The sequence below is a fragment of the Hoplias malabaricus genome, chromosome 8 (assembly GCF_029633855.1).
Source record: "Hoplias malabaricus isolate fHopMal1 chromosome 8, fHopMal1.hap1, whole genome shotgun sequence".
Taxonomy (NCBI): domain Eukaryota; kingdom Metazoa; phylum Chordata; class Actinopteri; order Characiformes; family Erythrinidae; genus Hoplias; species Hoplias malabaricus.
This window is the reverse complement of record NC_089807.1, coordinates 44394973-44413359: the sequence shown is the minus strand read 5'-3', so window position 1 is coordinate 44413359 and position 18387 is coordinate 44394973. Positions and strand designations below refer to the sequence as shown.

Sequence of the window (18387 nt, the reverse complement as noted above, 5' to 3'; positions counted from 1 at the left end):
AGAAAAAAGAGATAAAGAAATAAAGAAAGAAAGAGATAAAGAAAGAAAGAAAGAAAGAAAGAAAGACAGTATGATATAAAAGAATGGGAGAGAAAAACAGGAAACACTTTTTTGACTTTTGATTAATTCATAATAAAAAGAATGAAAGAGGCCAAAAAATAGAATGAAGCTGAAAGGAGACAGAAAGACAAAAGAAAGAAAAAGAAATACATTGATTGAAAGGAGAAAGAAATAAGTCTGAAGATTTAAGGGGGAGTATTAATCTATAAGTAGATTAATAAATCTCTAACTCTAACCCTCTCTCTCTCTTTCTCTCTCTGTGGTGTGTGGGTGTGTGTAAGAGACAAAATGTGTGAATAGTGAGACTCAGTGATTGTCACAAAGCATGACATCACACACGCACACACACCCACATGCACACACACACAAACACTGTCTTGTTTCTATGTTTTCAGGGGATATTACATAGACTTCCATTCATTTTGTTAAGACTTACTCACTTTAACCCAACCCTAACCTTAACCTATGATTTTCGTCAAACAAAACATTTTTATTTCACACCATAAAGTGTTAAACTGTGACCACCTCCAGCTGTGTATAGAATCTTTAAAATTTAACCCATTCACCTGGTTCATTTCACCATGCACAGGGTTCTCAATAAAACTCATTGTTCTAACACTGACCATGTTCTAAACAACCCCTGAAGAACCTTTTTAAAGAGAGTGCTTTACACTTCTGCAGTAAACGTGTTCATCTGATTATTTTTAACCTTCTCTTTTTAATTTGGACCTGTTCAGTGTCCTGTTATTGTCCAAAATATTATGTTATTCCCAAAAACTCCGTTTTCTTCTTTTTAAAAGAGTGGCAGCAGTGGAAGTGTCTTTGGTTGGACGGTGGCGCCACTGTGCGGCTGTAAAGAGAACTGCAGAGGCACAAATAAATTAAGCATAAGTAGCATGTGGTTCGTGAAGTAACTGCTGCTTCAGCACAGAATCCCTGCTTGGGAAAACAGCTCAATAAGAATTGATAAAAGGTGTTTGATCCTCCTGTACAGGTCTGTAAACACTATCTACAAATTGTTAGTGAATTATCTTTATAAAGCTGCTACAGGTTTTGTGTTCTGGCCTCCTGGAACCAAACTTAAAGCTGAAACTCCAGTCAGCGGGGCTTTGTATCTGTTCCTGTGTCAGCATACATGGCCAATAAAGCTTCATTTTGACTCTGAATGTGCTCTGGGTGCTCTTCTGTTTTTCAAATATCTTGTTTTATAATTTTGTTTTTGGGCACGGTGTCTTTAGACCCACAGTGTAAACAGCTGCAGGCGCTTGCCGAACCATGGTTTTGATGAAGGGGCAGTTATGGGCCCTGGGGTGGGGCTGTTAAAATAACTGACGGGGTCAGTGTAAACACAGACTGACTATGTGCTTTCTGTGAAGTGCCATTGTCAAAATTGTTTTTTTGGAGGGACACATGGCACTTGTGCTGAGTGCCATTATTAAAATAAATATTTTTTAATTATAGTTTTTATATATTAATATAAACTTTTTTTACTAACTACAAAATAAAATAAAATCACCCTATACACATTTAACTGCTGACAAAGCTGAAGGAATTTCGAAATTGAATCAAGTTTAGCGCAGAATAAACATGATGTATTTAACTATGTCATCACAGCTAGCAGGGATCGTTCCCACAACTTTTGCTAATGTTACACTAACGTTCTAATAAAGTTTTAAAGAAAACATTTTAGTCTAATGTTCAACGTACATTTTATTTAAAATGACAAAAATCATTAACATTTTTGTTGAACATTAGACGGAAACATTTTCTTTAAAACTTTATTCTAACTTTTGGGTGATATTAGCCAATGTTGTGGCAACGTTCCATGCTAGCGTTGATGTTTCGTGTTTTTGTTGTTTGTATTGTTATTGTGTTTTATTTCTTTAATATTTTTTATTTGTTTTGTATTGTTTTTTATTGTTATTGTTATATATATTGTACTAATTTATTGTTTTAATTTATGTTGTTTTATATATTTTATATTGATATATATTTTGTTTTATTGTTGTTTTTATTGTTTTATATCGTTTAATTTACTTGTGTCCGTTAGCTTAGCTTCAGGACTCCGCGCAGTGATTTAAATCCGTTTACAGTGTTTTGCTAAAGAATGCTGAGATCTAATTGGCTGTGGCCGTAAGATTCCCGCCCCTCACTTGTCCAATCCGTTGCCGCGCTGAGGCCACGTCACGGGCCGTGAAGTTAAAAACAGCGTGTTTACCTGCAGCTGCTGCGCTGCGTTCCGCACAAACTCAGCTTTAACTTGGGATTAATCTATTTCTTTTCATAAACAGCGTTGATTTGTTTCTGCTGTTAACGCTATCTTTTCATTTTTGTCAAAAAGGAAGCCCCTGAGGAAGAGGTGAGCAGCTCATTCACCCAGAGGCTGACGTTATTTGATAGAGTCTTGTTCAGTTCCACCTTAAACAATGCTGTAGTCCACCTTAAATAGTGTTGTATGTGGGCTGGAGTTTGCTTCTTAATGCAATCTTTGCCTCCAACTTGCAGTGCTGCAGTCCACCTTAAATGGTTCAGCGGGTCGCCTGGAATGTGCTGCTTATTGGAATGTTTCGATCCACCTTAAATGGTGCAGCATGTCGGCTGGGATTACTGGGTTGTTCCGTTCACCCGTAAACAGTGCAGCAGTCAGCCCTTTGCTCCTGTTCTTATTCAAAATGCGATTCGAACTTAAAATTGAGGACTCGTGTTTGTTTTTATGTTGATGCGCGAGGAACACTGCTCCAGAACGAGCCTCCTGCACAATTTAAGGTGGAGTGCAACATTCAAAAAGAATAGACTTGCAGCATTTAAGGTGGACTGCTGAAGTTGAGTTTAGCCTGACGTGTTGTTTACTCTGTGTTTAGTTGTTGCTGGTGGTGGTGGTGTTTTCACGGGGGTGTATTGTTGTGTTTTAAGGTGGATCCCGGTGAGTTTGACCCAGGCTCCAGACCTCCGCAGACCCCGGGCCCAGCTCCGAGCTACAGCCGGAAACAGCAGCGTGATGGCGGCTGAGGTGGAACAGTGGACCGCCGCTGCGGTGCAGCCCGACGGTCAGGATTTTAAAAATAAAACTCACTTCCTTTAACAACAGAGCTTTGACACTCACATGCACAACAGCATACGGAAACATGACACAACAACAGAGTCGGGAACTGCACCACCTCGCAGAGAAGTAATTTTATGGTGCAGCTCTAGCTGATATGGGGCTTTGTAGTGCAGCTGTAGCTCTGGTAGAGATACAATGGTGCAGCTCTATTTTGAGGGGAGACAATGGTGCAGCTCTATTTTGAGGGGAGACAATGGTGCAGCTCTATTTTGAGGGGAGACAATGGTGCAGCTCTATTTTGAGGGGAGACAATGGTGCAGCTCTAGCTGTGAAGGATGTTGGGGTGCAGTTCTAGACGTTTGGGGGGTGATATGCTGCAGTCATATAAAATAAATTTATTTTTTTTTTGTTTATAATACACCTTTGCAAGGTTTTTTTTTGTTAATAAGCGGCTATGTTAATTGTTAATTATGTCTGACATGCGTTATTTCTGTCTATAATTGGTAGAATTTATGGTGCAGTGTTGACAGCAGCTTATAAAAGAGATAGTGTGGGGTTTTATTATTCAGCTGTGCACAAAAAACTCAAACCAAGCCAGAGCCTGACCCATGCCAAGTGTAAACAGACTTTATAAATAGGGTATGGTCTGGGCTTAATATCGCTCTCAAGAACCAAAGTTTGTGGCTCTAATTGATGGTGTGTTTTCTAAGTTTGGATCTTATTCAGATTAAGTCTGTGTGGGTAATACACTTGTTTTAATATTAGTTTCTTTAACAGTTCAGCTTTGTTTGGTTATTGTTGAGTTGTGATGTCACTCATTTCGTCCAGGAAAAGTTAGTTGAGCTGAACTTGAGGCTGAAGGTTCTGCTTGTTCAAAGAAAGAGTGTCTGTTCCACCTTAAATACACTTGTGTCGCTGCTGCGGTTTTTAAGGTGGAGCGGAGAGACGTTCAGCCTCGTGTTGTGAGCTCCATGTGGCTGTGCTATGCTAGCCATGCTAACTCGCTAACGTTGTTGTTGTTGTTGTTTACAGTCGTTTTAGTGGTAAATATCGAGCAGAAAGCGGCTCGTTTTGACGCAGACACCAGATAAACCTTCTGTTAATGTTTGTGCGGTTATAAAAGTCCTCTAAATTAGGCGTTTTTTTCTGTCAGTGGCTGAAACCCTGAAGTAAAGTTGTGGGAACAGTTAAAATGTTTAACCCTTGATTAGCCACCACCGAATAAACGGGGCATTGCTTTGATTTTAATGTTTTTTTATTATTATTATTTATTTAGGCAATTTTAGCTCGTTTCTTTAAAGTTGTAGCATGTCTTCTGTTAGCTCTCATCACTAATGAATAACATTTAAACGTTAAAAAGCGATAACCCTTGTGTGTTTTGATGTGAATAAGTATTTTAAACGTTTAATATTCTTGTTGGTGAGCGACATGATTAACGGCGTTAACGGGAAGCCTCACATTCAGTGTCTTTATAAATAATCCCTGATTCACTGGGGTTTATTAATAAAATATTTGATTTGGATTATTATTGATCTTCACTGTTGTTCACACGGCGTACTTCAGTGAATGAGGTGTAATGTATTTAATGTTTTTAATGATTGACCTGAACTCACCTGTCACTGCATGTGTTCTTTAAACTCACTGCTTTTTCACACATTAAACTGTAACTTTGGTTTGTTTTTTTGTGATCTTCAGGAATTATGGGTAAAACAGTCATTTTAAGCCAATTTTAAATAAACTCTATTGCATTTATGGTGTAAAAGTGTATTAACCCTGTAGTGACACAGAGTACAATCACTCAATCACAGCTTTAACCAAACTCTTCTCTGTCCAATGGCGTTTTTGATGTAGAAACTGTTAAACATTCGTCCTTGGGTCAGATTTAAGTGCACATTTTACATATTGTTAGTGTGTGACCTGTGCCCTCTTGTGTGGTGCCTGTGTTTGTGCCGTTAAACACACAGAGGGAGGGTGTGTAAACCGTCTCTGATAATGCACAAATCTTCAGACTGTTAAACCACACACACACACACACACACACACCAGTGATAAACTGAACTGCAGAAAGACTTAACCCTCATCACTGGGGTTTAATCTAGGGTGGAGGAATATGATGTAATTTATGAGAGTAATTATAAATAATCTCTGTCTGTTTATGGCTCTGTGCTTGGGCTCGCAGCAGCAGGTCATTCCTTTACCGTATTAGTATTGGAGCAGGGTTAATGCTGCATGATCAGAACCCCCCCCCCACCCCCCCACACACACACACAGACAGTGTGTGACCCTCACACTCGCGACACTGGGCAGTGTGTGAAACTGCTCGAGGGGTACATTTTATAAATGAATGAATGAAATGTAATATACCAGCAGTGACAGAGACATTATTATTAATGTTGTTATTGTTGGTAATAACACTTATATTAATCTTCCTATTACTGTATTACTCCATTATAAAGTGGATCATTGACAGATTGTGGTTTAATGTTAATATTTTTATGAATAAACTGTTTAATGTTTAATGTGTTTTTTTTTTTTTTGTCTGTCTTCCTCTAAATTGTTTGGAGTGAGTTTGATGAGCACATGGAGAACTACAGAATTAGCAGAACACACACACACATGCGCACACACACATTCCCCTGTCTACATAAGGCAGTGTTGTGCTGTGGCATCACATGATCATTTGAGGAATAACTGTAACACGAGTCTAACAGTAAACAGTGTACAGTACACACTCCTCAGAACCGTTCCTTTACACTCCACACCTCTCCATGGATCTGTCTCAGCTCTAAATCTGAAGTTAACCACTTAATGGCCTCAGGAACCTAATGAGAGAGAATCCCCAGAAATAAACACTTTTACCAAGATTCAGTTAAAAGTGCGTTTACAGAAGAATAAATGTGTCCAGGGTTTTAGCCGCTCTCTCCGCTCCCTGCCTTTCTCTGCTCCCTCTGTTTTGAAGGATTTGTTTAAAAGAAGAAAACGGCAGTTTTAATTTACAGTGTGTTAAGGATATTTAAAGTGTGTGTGTGTATAATTATTTGTTTTTTTGCAAAACATCAGTGTGTGTGAGAGTGTAGAGTGCTGGCCCTGTTTGTTTTTATCAGAGCTTATCCCTCCCCTGTCTGTGATCAGCACAGGTGTGCCCCCAGGTAAACACTGCAGCTCAGAGTTAAATTTAGTAGCCTGTGTTTAGTGTGTGTTCTCCTTAGTGTTTGTCCTTGGAGAATTATTTACTGTGCTCCGAATCTGGCCCCTGGTGTTGGAGTGGACTCTCTCTCTCCTGCTGCTGTTTGCCTTTATTTCTACTGTTTCCATTCCTTCACTCAGAACCCTAAAGCTAGGAGAACCAACTCCGCTCTGAGTATTATCCAGAACTGTACTGTGTGTGTGTGTGAGAGAGAGAGTGAGAAAATGTGGATGATCAGGTTCTTCAGGCTTTAAACCTAACTGCGGCAATATATATTGTTAACTATTTGAGTAATCAATGGTATCAATAATTAAAAATAATTAAATGCAGAGCTTTAAAAACTGATGATTCCCCCACCCCCCTTTCCATTTTTTCCAATTCTCTCTCTCTCTCTCTCTCTCTCTCTCTCTCTCTCTCTCAGGTGTGTTACCTCAGGCTGTGGAGGAGGATGATGGTGTGTATGATGATGAAGAGCTGATTGAAGGGGAGGTGAATGGTAACTGGACTCCTCAGGAGAAGGCTCTGCACGAGGCTCGGCTCAAGGCCAAGGCCAAGCGGCGCGTGAGGAAGTCTTCGTCCCGGGACTCGGCCCGTGAAAGCCTGTCCGAATCCGCTGCTGGAGAACCGGGGACGGAGCCTCACAGCCCCAAAGGCAAAGTTCCCCAGAACCATGACCGCAAATCCCGCACCGGCAAGGGCCGCGGACTGCCCAAAAAAGGTCCGGGGCGTGGCTTCCTGTTCAGGGGCAGGGGTTTGAGACGGAGACGGGATTGTGTGTACGGGTGGAGTAAGGGTTTAAAAGTGTGTTTGTGATTCCAGGTGGAGCAGGAGGTAAAGGTGTGTGGGGAGCTGCAGGTATGGTGTATGAGATGGAAGAACCAGACGCCAGAGATCCAAACTATGATGAATCTGCTCAGGTGTGTAACGCACCATACATCAGTAACAGCTCAGAGTGAAAAGTACCTGAACCACGTGTTCACACTGCGGCAGCGTCTATTAAAAAGGATCCGGTGGAGACCGTGTTCTGGTTCAGAGCAGTGTTGGCTTGTACCGTGTTTAGTTGTTGACGTGAATTGTTCGGTTATGAGCCGGGGGGTCAGTCCCTCCCAGTCTCTGAGCCGGTTTTACCCCTGGGGTCACGGCACAGCTAAAGCAGAGCAGAGCAGCTGGGGCCGTAAAAATTACCCTGTCGTAAACGAGCGGTGTAAATCTGACGCAGGTCCCTGGTGACTTACTTCAGCTGTTTTCACGTGTGAACTGTCAGGAGAATCAGGTCTGTTTCACACAAACGTGCAGCTGGACGTGTTCTCAAAGCTGGGAATGTTCTGCGCGCTTCAGACAGGGGGCGGTGCCTGTGCTGCGCGCTTCAGACGGGGGGCGGTGCCTGTGCTGCGCGCTTCAGACGGGGGGCGGTGCCTGTGCTGCGCGCTTCAGACGGGGGGCGGTGCCTGTGCTGCGCGCTTCAGACGGGGGGCGGTGCCTGTGCTGCGCGCTTCAGACGGGGGGCGGTGCCTGTGCAGATGATAAGTGCAATTCTCAGGAAAATTTCTGGCTCTGTTCAGATATATACACACGCGCCTGCATGGCATGGCACAGTCTATACCAGGTCATGCCCTGGCATGATTAATTATGATCCTATATTTTTGTGTTGCATTATGGGACGTGTGTGTGTGTGTATCAAACCGTAATCAGTCACTTAACTGCACTGTACACTGCATGCTACAGCTATTCAGAATGTGTACTGAGTGTAGTACCCTGCTCTGACTGAACTAAAACCTTCACAGCGACGGCAGTGTGGTCTTTGTTTGTGGAGCGCATCCACACAGCAGTGAAAAACAACATGGGGCTGTCAGTGGGGGCTCAAACACAGGCTCTAAACACAGTACCTCTACTGACTGAGAGAGACAGACCAGACTTTCCATTGTGTCTGCATTAAAGGTGCGTTAAGTGGTTTGGAGTTTGTTGTTGATTAAATCTTTGGATCGGTGGTTCCCAACCTCCAGTGGCTCTTGAGCCACTGTGATTTTGAGGATTGTTTTGTCATAAATATGTGGTGTCTTTAAGGGGATGTTTAATATTCCAGAGGCTCAGCAGGTGAAGAGAGGAGTTCTGTCAGAGCACTTTATTCAGAGGAAATCCAGTGTTTATCATTATGGCACACACTGGAGTGTGTTGTGAGGTTTGTTTTGGAGGTTAGTGTGTTTCAGGTGTAATGACAGTCTCCTGACACTAGAGGGCACAGTCCGTTTGTCTCTGATCCCGTCTGTCTCTCTGGTTTTGATTCTCTCTCTCTGTCTCACACTCTCTCTCACACACACACACAAAAAGGGAAGCTAAACAGGAAATGAGTATAACGTTACAGTAATGTTTTTCTTCCCCTCTTTTCTCTCGGATCTGATGGGTTTATTTTGGTCAAAGCAAGATCCCAATACGAACTGACCCTGAAGTACAGCCGAGATAAGGGTGTGTAAATGAAGAGGAATCAGGAGAGAATCACTTATTGCTTCTTTAATATTGGCCGATCCTAATAAATCTGTGGGGTTTGGATTAGATTAGGTTCAGCTTTTGTCACTGAGCAGATGTAAAAGAGCAAACAGCATGGTGCAGAGTGCAGTCAGGGAGGTGGAGGGACTGGAGCACGAACGGTGAGAGTCCAGAGCGAAGGCGACTGACCACAGAGCAGAGATGGGTTAATGTAATCCAGACAGTACAGTTCTGTGTAAAATATGATGGTGTTAAAGGAGTAACCACTGCTGTTACGTATTACACTGTAAATAAGGACAGTACCGTAGTCTGTGTGTGAAAGTAGAAGGAGGAAGGAAATCTGGGTCATTTTAAGGAGTTGAGATGTTTGATGCTGAGAGTCTGGGCCTGCTGCTGTGGCAGTGAAGGACTACCTGTGTGTTTCCCGGCTGGAAGAGGAGACTGCTGCATGGATGAGTGAGTGGAAACATATTTAAAAGTGCTGTGTATCCTCCATAGGCAGTGTTTCTGATTAAACTCCACACACCGAGTCGCTGTGACAGTGCGTTATTACTGATATCACACAGACCCTTGTCTCTACAGGAACACATTCTGCTTAAAGTGATTAATGTGTGTGTGTGTGTGTCAGGGAGATACTGTGTATGCAACAGTAGTCCCAGAGCTGGAGGAGGGGGAACTGGAAAAAACTGTGAACCCCATTGTTCAGGAGTACTTCGAACATGGAGACACCAGAGAAGTGGAGGTGAGAAACTCAGTCACTCATTTATTCACTCAGACACCAGTAAGATGGTAAATGTAATTACAAAATATATGCACTCATTCTGACTTTGGAGTCGAATATCTCTCTCTCTCTAGATGCTGTTGAAGGAGTTGAATCTGGGAGCTCATAAATCCTCATTCTCGTCGCTGGCGGTAACTTTATCTTTCGAGGGAAAGGCCAGTCACCGGGAGCTGACGTCTCGCCTGCTGTCGGACCTCGTGGGGAAGATTCTGTCTGAGAGCGATGTCGCTGTGGCATTTGACAAAATGCTCCAAGATCTCCCAGACCTCATTCTGGACACACCTGAGGCTCCACAGGTACAGAAATAAAGCAACACCTTATACCACCTTAACACCTTAATGATGGTATAAAAATATATCACCACCCTAAACATAACATGTCCATCTTCACATGTTCTTAAAACATCACATTCCAATCCATACCACTTTAAAATACCACAACCTTCTCCATACCACCTTAAGGGGAAAAAATCCATCTCCACACTACCTTTCAAAGCACAACCTACTTCAAACCACCTTAACAACATCAACATATTCTAATCCATACCACCTTAACAACATCAACATATTCTAGTCCATACCACCTTAACAACCACAACATATTCTAATCCATACCACCTTAACAACCACATCATATTCTAACCCATACCACCTTAACAACCACATCATATTCTAACCCATACCACCTTAACAACCACATCATATTCTAACCCATACCACCTTAACAACCGCATCATATGCTCATCCATTCCACCTTAACAACCGCATCATATGCTCATCCATTCCACCTTAACAACCGCATCATATGCTCATCCATTCCACCTTAACAACCGCATCATATGCTCATCCATTCCACCTTAACAACCGCATCATATGCTCATCCATTCCACCTTAACAACCGTACCATATGCTCAGCCATTCCACCTTAACTCCTGTTGGTGTTTGTGCTGTGTCCAGATGCTGGGTCAGTTTATCGCGAGAGCGATAGCGGACCATGCTTTACCCATGAACTTCCTCCACCGCTACAAAGGCAAAGTGGACTGTGACCACGCCAGGTACGGCCCACAATCCTTCACTGCACCAGGGCACCATGGGAAATGTAGTTCTGTAATCTCAACTAGGAGAGTACATTACAACATCTGGAGGGGAGTCTGTTTAATGTGTGTTTCAGAGCTGCTCTGGACCGGGCGTCTGTGCTGCTCTCTATGAAGAGAGAGATGGTGCGGTTGGATAATGTCTGGGGAGTGGGAGGCGGCCAGAGACCTGTCAGACACCTCGTCAAAGAGGTATGGGGGTGAGGGGTGTGGTCTAAGCTGTACAGTAACATAGGGTCGTGGCCTAAGCTCTTTGTCTCTGTTAGATGAACCTGTTGTTGAAGGAGTACCTGATCTCGGGTGAACTCATGGAGGCAGAGCATTGTCTTCGAGATCTCGAGGTTCCACACTTCCATCACGAGCTCGTCTATGAGGTACTTGTGTGTGAGTGTGTGAGTTTTTGTCAGTATACTTTTGCTTTTATTGCATTTAAATCTCTCTCTCTCTCTCTCTCTATTCTCTCTCTCTCTCTCTCTCTCTATTCTCTCTCTCTCTCTCTATTCTCTCTCTCTCTAGGCTATAGTGATGGTGTTGGAGTCTAACAGAGAGACTGCGGTTCAGATGATGGTGAAGCTGCTGCAGTCGTTCTGGAAGTCCGGCCTCATTACTCTCGACCAGATGAACCGGGTTTGTGTTTTTCAGCTCCTCTGGCACATTGATCTAGAACACCTTTAGAACCAGTTTCCAGGGACAGAACCTCCCTCACGCTGTAGCACACACTGGAGTGTGTTGTGAGGTTTGTTTTGGAGGTTTGTGTGTTTCAGGTGTAATGACAGTCTCCTGACACTAGAGGGCACAGTCAGTGTACATGTCTCTCTCTCTGCAGGGTTTTGATTCTCTCTCTCTCTCTCTCTCTCTCTCTCTCTCACACACACACATATATATAAAGTTACAGTAACATTTCTTTCCCTCTTTTCTCTCAGATCTGATGGGTTTAATTTGGTCAAAACAAGATGTCTCTCTGATCCTGTCCATCTGCCTGTCTCTCTGTACAGGGTTTTGACTGACTCTCTCTCTCTCTAGGGTTTTGAGCGTGTGTACAAAGAGCTGCCAGAGATTAATCTGGACGTACCTCTCGCTCACTCGATTATGGAGACGTTTGTGGAGTTATGCTTCCAGGAGTCAGTCATCACCAAACAGCTCCGAGATGCCTGTCCATCCAGGTACGCTCACCTGTGACCTCGGCTCTGACATCACAACCTCTGAGTGCTGATGCTCTGGGGGGAGTCTGAGCGACAGAAATGAATGTGTGTCAGCGGTGCACGCAGTGTCCAGTGTGTGGCAGTAGAGGAGGGGGTGGTGTTTCTGATAAAGTGTCAGATCCTAATAGAAATTTGGCCACACGTGTTATTTGTGGTAATGTGAGTTTTGTCCTGCAGGGGGCGAAAGCGTTTTGTGAGTGAAGGAGATGGAGGAGTGATTAAAAGCTGAGCAGACGGTCGTACCCTCGCCCAGAGACCCGCCTTCATCACCAGCTCTTTACACCACAGGGGGGAGCTGCAGCTGCTGTTGGGGGCAATTTGTGGGTTTTTGTTTTGGAGCAGGGCGGGGCTAAGGGTAAGATTTCTGTTTGTGGGTGGGGTTTGGAGCCATGTCTCAGATTGTGGGCGGGGTTTCAGTGGTTTGCCAGGTGGCCAGGCATTATTATTATTTTCCTTTGGTTCTGTGCGAGTGAAACTCTGAAAGTGTGAAAACAGAGTTCAGCTTTAACTCCGTCGCTCGCTCGGATCGGGTTTCGTTTCTGTTTCACTTTCACTGCTTTATTCATCACTCGGTTTCCTTTTATTTTGTGGTCTTGCCCCCCACACCCCTTTAGATTAATGCTGAGACGTTCACTGACAGAATCACATTAATCACTGTGTTTTTATCATTTCTCTGTTTTGGCTTTTTTCGTTTTTCCCCAAAAATGTTTCCCCGAAGATAAAGTGCAGATTTATTGTGATCTTCTCTCTCTTTTTTTCAGCGGAGGGTGGGTTTGAGCTGCTGGAGTGAATTGGGTTTAACTGAGGCCTACGTTTAATTACAGCTGGGCTGTTAGTCAGGGGCTGGTTGTTTAGCATCACCTTCAGAAATAAAGGATAAAAATAATGTGGGGGGTATTTCCTTCTGTTTAAAATTAGAGTCCCATGTTTTTTTTGTTTTTTTTTTAAAAAGTCAGCTCCAGTATTCACCACAAGCCTGAGTCAATACATAAACAAACAAAAGCTCTTTATTGACGAGTGCTGTTTCCTCAGGTGCGCTCTTGTGACATGGATAAAGTCCCTATGTTCTAACGGGCTCTTATTAGAACGTACGGTTCTACATTAAACCATGGACTGAAGAACCTTAGCTGTAAAGGAGTTGAAGGTTCTTTAAGGAACAGGGCTTTTATTTTGAAGTGTATCTTGTCAGGCCGCTCTGTTTCTCTCGTTAGAAGCAGATCTTTGTTTTTCTGTTTATTGTAAATAATCTCTGTCTGGGGACTTTGGGAAAGAGGCGACTGGAATTTCACAAAGTTTTCTCTGTAATTTACTGCAAAAAAAAAAAAAGGGGGGGGGGGAAACGAAGAAATAAAAATAAATCTGTCATCTTTTCTTTCTTTTTTTCTTTAAGTTTCAGTTGTAGCAGGGTTCTCTTCTTCTTCTGATTCGTGTGAGGCTCGTGTTTTTAAACAACACTTTTTTGTTGTGGAAAATAATGGATTTTTTTAATGACCTGAGTTTACAGCGCCACACACTGCAGTGTTCGCGTGGACGGAAGAAGAGAACAGAGAACAACCTCCGGAGAACGTCGTCTGGGTGGGGCCTTAACCCTCGGGTTAAATGTGTCCAAAAGGAAATGAGTGATGTTCCTCAAATCACTGAGTTTCCTCACTCTCTTTAAAGCAACACAACGTTGTATTTTCACCCTGAATTTGCAGTTTCACAATCATGCTCCTGTGAGCTGTAAAACGACAAATAGAGCCTCTGTTGTTGCTACCTGGGGCTCAGCACTGCAGAAACTGCACTATGTAGCTTTTGGATCCTGCTTGATTTCAGGCCAGTGTTGTAAAACGAAGTCCACGCTGCTTTGACACTGTTCTGTTGAAAAGGCCCCAGGGTTTCAAATTTAACTTGAGCCCTGTCATTGAATAATTGAGTCATCTAATAAAACACACACACACACACACACCCCATAAAGCTAAATACTTCAAGGTGCGGTCAATTGTTTCTTCCACTCATTCTTCATGTTAGGAAACACTGACATCTAGTGGCCTGGATGTGTCAGTAATCCTCTACACAGCTTGTTTAATGGAGTACTGCCCCCTTGTGGGCGACCTCAAGAACGAGAGAGAGGCGCCTAGTCGTTTCCTCTGAGAGAACACGATTCCTCTGTGATTCAGCGGCGAATGACAAATGGAGTCTCTCAGCTTTATGGAAATAACTCTGACGCTGTGAAGCACCATCATCAATGACGAGGTTGTGCTCTGAAATATTTGTTCCTATCTCTGAGCTCCTGTTCTCAGTGTGGCTCTAAACACCGAGGAGAACCGCCGTGTCTTCTTTCCTCATAAAAGAAGAATAAAGTAAATATTTTGTGTCTCTGAAGCTTCAACAGTGTTCTCTTGAGAACATGAGCGCCTCGAGCTCACCGCGAGACTCTGAGGAAGCGATGGAGGCTAGTCACCTGCTGCTGAGAACAGGAAGTGATTCATCTACTTTTTAGTGTCACGCTTTTTAGAATCAAAGTTTAAAATCATAAATCGTGTCGTAATTAAATGGAGTGGGGGTTATGTGTGAAGTATTCAGACTGCACCTTTAAAGGCGGCGTTAGAGTGAGTGAACTGTGCTGTGGAGGTCGAGGACATCAAAGGCCACAGTCACTTTCACAAACAACGGGCTTTTATACAAATCCAGAAAGTTCAGTTTCCTGAGTCTGAACCTGCCCTGGAACACTGTTCTCTGGGTTAAAGGCAAACGGCAAACACACACCCCACCCAGTGCTGCACCTGTCTGCCCTCCACACCCTTAGTTTCGCACAAAAACAGTGTCATGAGTGTGTTACTCTTTTGTAAACATTTACATGGTGTAGTGGAACACACCTGTGAGAATCTGATGGAGTTCAGCCTCATAATCATCAGTCAGGGGCTGGGGTTGGAGATTAGTTCTGGATCAAACTCACCACTCCAACTCTCCCCAGAGAACACAGTTCCACTGTTCCACACACCAGAGGAACCCCATCCCTCCAGAGAACACAGTTCCACTGTTCCACACACCAGAGGAACCCTATCACTCCAGAGAACACAGTTCCACTGTTCCACACACCAGAGGAACCCCATCACTCCAGAGAACACAGTTCCACTGTTCCACACACCAGAGGAACCCCATCACTCCAGAGAACACAGTTCCACTGTTCCACACACCAGAGGAACCCCATCGCTCCAGAGAACACAGTTCCACACACCAGAGGAACCCCATCGCTCCAGAGAACACAGTTCCACTGTTCCACACACCAGAGGAACCCCATCGCTCCAGAGAGCACAGTTCCACTGTTCCACACACCAGAGGAACCCCATCACTCCAGAGAACACAGTTCCACTGTTCCAGACACCAGAGGAACCCCATCACTCCAGAGAACACAGTTCCACAGCTCAGTGCTCCCTGGTGGTGCATTGACGTTGTGTATGAGCCTCACACGTGTCACATTTCTCTGGTCGGGGGTTTTCTGTAGAAAATCCACAGGAGGCTCGACTTAAAGAAAATATTCACTTTTTTTTTAAACCAGGAGCGTCCACAAACCTTTGGACACAGTTCAGATAAACGACCTGTGTTTACAGTGTGTGACGTTAGGAGTTTTGTGTGATTGAGTGTGTATTTACTGTGTGTTTAGTGTTCGATTAGTGTTTACAGGGTGTAATTCCTGACTCTGTTTAGTGTGATAGATTACAGTGTTTACATTGTTATTGTTTAGTGCTTGTATTTAGGCTGTGGTTGTTTAGTGTGTGTGTGTGTGTGCGTGTGCGTGTGTGTGTGTTCTCATTGATTCAGGATCAAACACCAGTTTCTGACACTTGTTTATTTTGGACACTGAGCATTTGTATTGCAGAGTTAGCATTAGCATGTAGCAGAGTAAATGGAGTATAATATGGGTTTAAAGATTAGTTAAAATCCATAGTCTGACTTAAGAGAACTGGGAATACTCCACAAAGCAGGATTAGTCCGTTAGCCAGATAAGTTCAGCCCAAAGCTGAGGATCAGCCGAACTGAGTTTCCCTCGTCTCCCTTCCGATTGGATAGTACTGACAGTGGGCTTTGGGCTGGGTGGGGCAAACCGTCCACAGGTGAGCATGAGTGTGTGGGGGTATGGGGGTGACTGGGTGAGCGTGTGGGGGTGACTGTGTGGGGTGACTGAGTGGGCGTGTGAGGGTGACTGGATGTGTGGGGTGACTGGGTGAGTGTGTGTGGGTGACGGTGGGTGTTCGGGGGTGACTGGGTGGGCATGTGAGGGTGACTGGATGAGTTTGATGGTGACTGGGTGGACGTGTGGGGTGATTGGGTGAGTGTGTGGGGGTGACTGGATGAGTGTGATGGTGACTGGGTGGACGTGTGGGGTGATTGGGTGGGCGTGTGAGGGTGACTGTATGAGTGTGATGGTGACTGGGTGGACATGTGGGGTGATTGAGTGGGTGACGGTGGGCGTTCGGGGGTGACTGGGTGGGTGTGTGATGGTGACAGGATGAGAGTGTGGGGGTGACTGAGTGAGCGTGTGTGGGTGACGGTGGGCGTTCGGGGGTGACTGGGTGGGCGTGTGATGGTGACTGGATGAGAGTGTGGGGGTGACTGAGTGAGCGTGTGTGGGTGACGGTGGGCGTTCGGGGGTGACTGGGTGGGCGTGTGTGGGTGACTGGATGAGAGTGTGTGGGTGACTGAGTGATGGACTCTGCCTGTGTCCAGAGTGTGTTTCTTGTTCTGACCTGTGATTCTGGGGGTTTGTGGATGAAGAGTTTACAGAGTTTAAAAGACTTTGGGCTGAAGTTAAACGGCGCTGGACGCTCAGGAGCTCGGAGACAATCTGCAAAGCATTAGAAAAATGTAAAATTAGGTTCCCACTCGACCTCCGCCTTGAATCACATTAAATATATTATAAAATACAATTATTATATATTATTTTTCATATTTGTATTAAATAATTATTACCAAAGGTTGTAGAGTTTAACAGCAGCAGACACTGGAGTCGAAGGCCCTGGAGTTGTCTACAACAAAATCATAATGATTTATCAATTCAATTCATTTCAATTCATTCAATAAATAAATAAATAAATGAATGATCGATCACATACGACATAAAACACTTGTGCAAACCGTGACCAAACCATTGCTGAATAAAGGAACGATCAAAGCACTGAGTGAAATCATAAAGATTTACAGTGATTTTCTAAAGTTCCTAAAGACCTTCAGATGAAAGTGTGGTTTATAAAGAGTGTCTCGCTCTCTCTGACACTGGGGAAAGATCAGGAACAGAGAGAATGTGAGAATGGGATGTTTGTGGACGCTCTGGTGAAGTGTTCGTTTCGTTTTCTGAGTGAAATTGTGTTAAAAACATTCTCAGAGAATTCCAGGTTTTTAGGTTCAGTACCAGTCTGATTTTAACATACGGAAATATAACCTTTAACATACCGTCACTGTCCAAAGAAAAACATCCTTCTCCCAAACAGTAACTAATCGATGTAATGGATTTAATTCAGAGTAATTTGGAGTATTTCTATTGGTCATTCACCATGAGATTTACACACAGTGTGGAGGACAGCTGCTGTGTTCAATGATGCAGTAACTAACCCCACACACACACACACACACACACACAGACACATACACACACAGACACATACACACACACACTCAGACACACACACACACACACACAGACACATACACACACACACACACACACACACAGACACATACACACACAGACACATACACACACACACACACACACACATACACACACACACAGACACACACAGATACGGGCTTTTCTTTGGACAACAATATGTTAGAAGTTGTTGTTCCATTTCCGGCTGCACATCGGATTAGCCGACTTGGTGCGGGTTTCGGACCGGACCCAGCTGTGCACTGATCACCACAACTCCCGGCGGACACGGGGACAGGGACCAGAGGCCAGGACTGACCCCAGATCCCCTTCGCCCCTTCGTACCCCTCACTGCACGCCACTAACCTCCACAGAGGCTTTAATTCAGTGAATGAACAACGACTGTTTGAAACGTGCAGATATCAGTGAAAACAAACATCATTTTGACCAGGAGTGTCCGAACACTTGTGCACACTGCAATATAGAGGTGTGTGTATTTTTACCGTGGTAATGTCACCCGATGGACGGAACAGCCAGTTTCCAACAGAGTGCTACAGAGAAATCAGGTGAATATTAAAATACATTTTTCTATATTCAAAATATTAGCATTTTAGCCCCACCCACCATTATTGAAATTATTATTATTATTATTAATCAAGGTTATTAGTTATATACCACAGGTAAAACACAGCATGTACAACTTTGTAGCCATTCATTGCAAAGAAAAGTGATAAATGTAATAATTGTAACAGTAATAATATAATTAGTGCTGATAGAGTGAAGTTTACTGCACCTTCACTCGAGCTTTCCCTGCTGTAGCGCCGCCCTGCTGGAGGTTCAGCCCAGCTAAAGGAATGAGCTGAGAGACAAAAACACTCTTACACTAAACGCTAATAATGAATAAACTC

The 18387-nt window shown here is 43.8% G+C and overlaps 1 protein-coding gene across 2 annotated transcripts; it reads left to right on the top strand.

The window, feature by feature from the left end:
• The first annotated feature begins 92 nt into the window (after positions 1-92).
• On the top strand, positions 93-13198 carry pdcd4a (programmed cell death 4a). 2 transcript variants are annotated; one of them, XM_066679513.1, is made up of 12 exons: positions 93-1054; positions 2974-3107; positions 6712-7008; positions 7110-7207; positions 9403-9516; positions 9630-9851; positions 10512-10609; positions 10726-10840; positions 10915-11022; positions 11165-11275; positions 11672-11811; positions 12028-13198. In XM_066679513.1, the coding sequence occupies exons 2-12, from the start codon at positions 3059-3061 to the stop codon at positions 12077-12079; spliced, it is 1404 nt and encodes a 467-aa protein (XP_066535610.1). In that variant the 5' UTR covers positions 93-1054; positions 2974-3058; the 3' UTR covers positions 12080-13198. The 2 variants fall into 2 exon arrangements, with proteins under 2 accessions (XP_066535610.1, XP_066535609.1); XM_066679512.1 differs by lacking the exon at positions 93-1054 and adding an exon at positions 2259-2419.
• The last annotated feature ends 5189 nt before the right edge of the window (positions 13199-18387 follow it).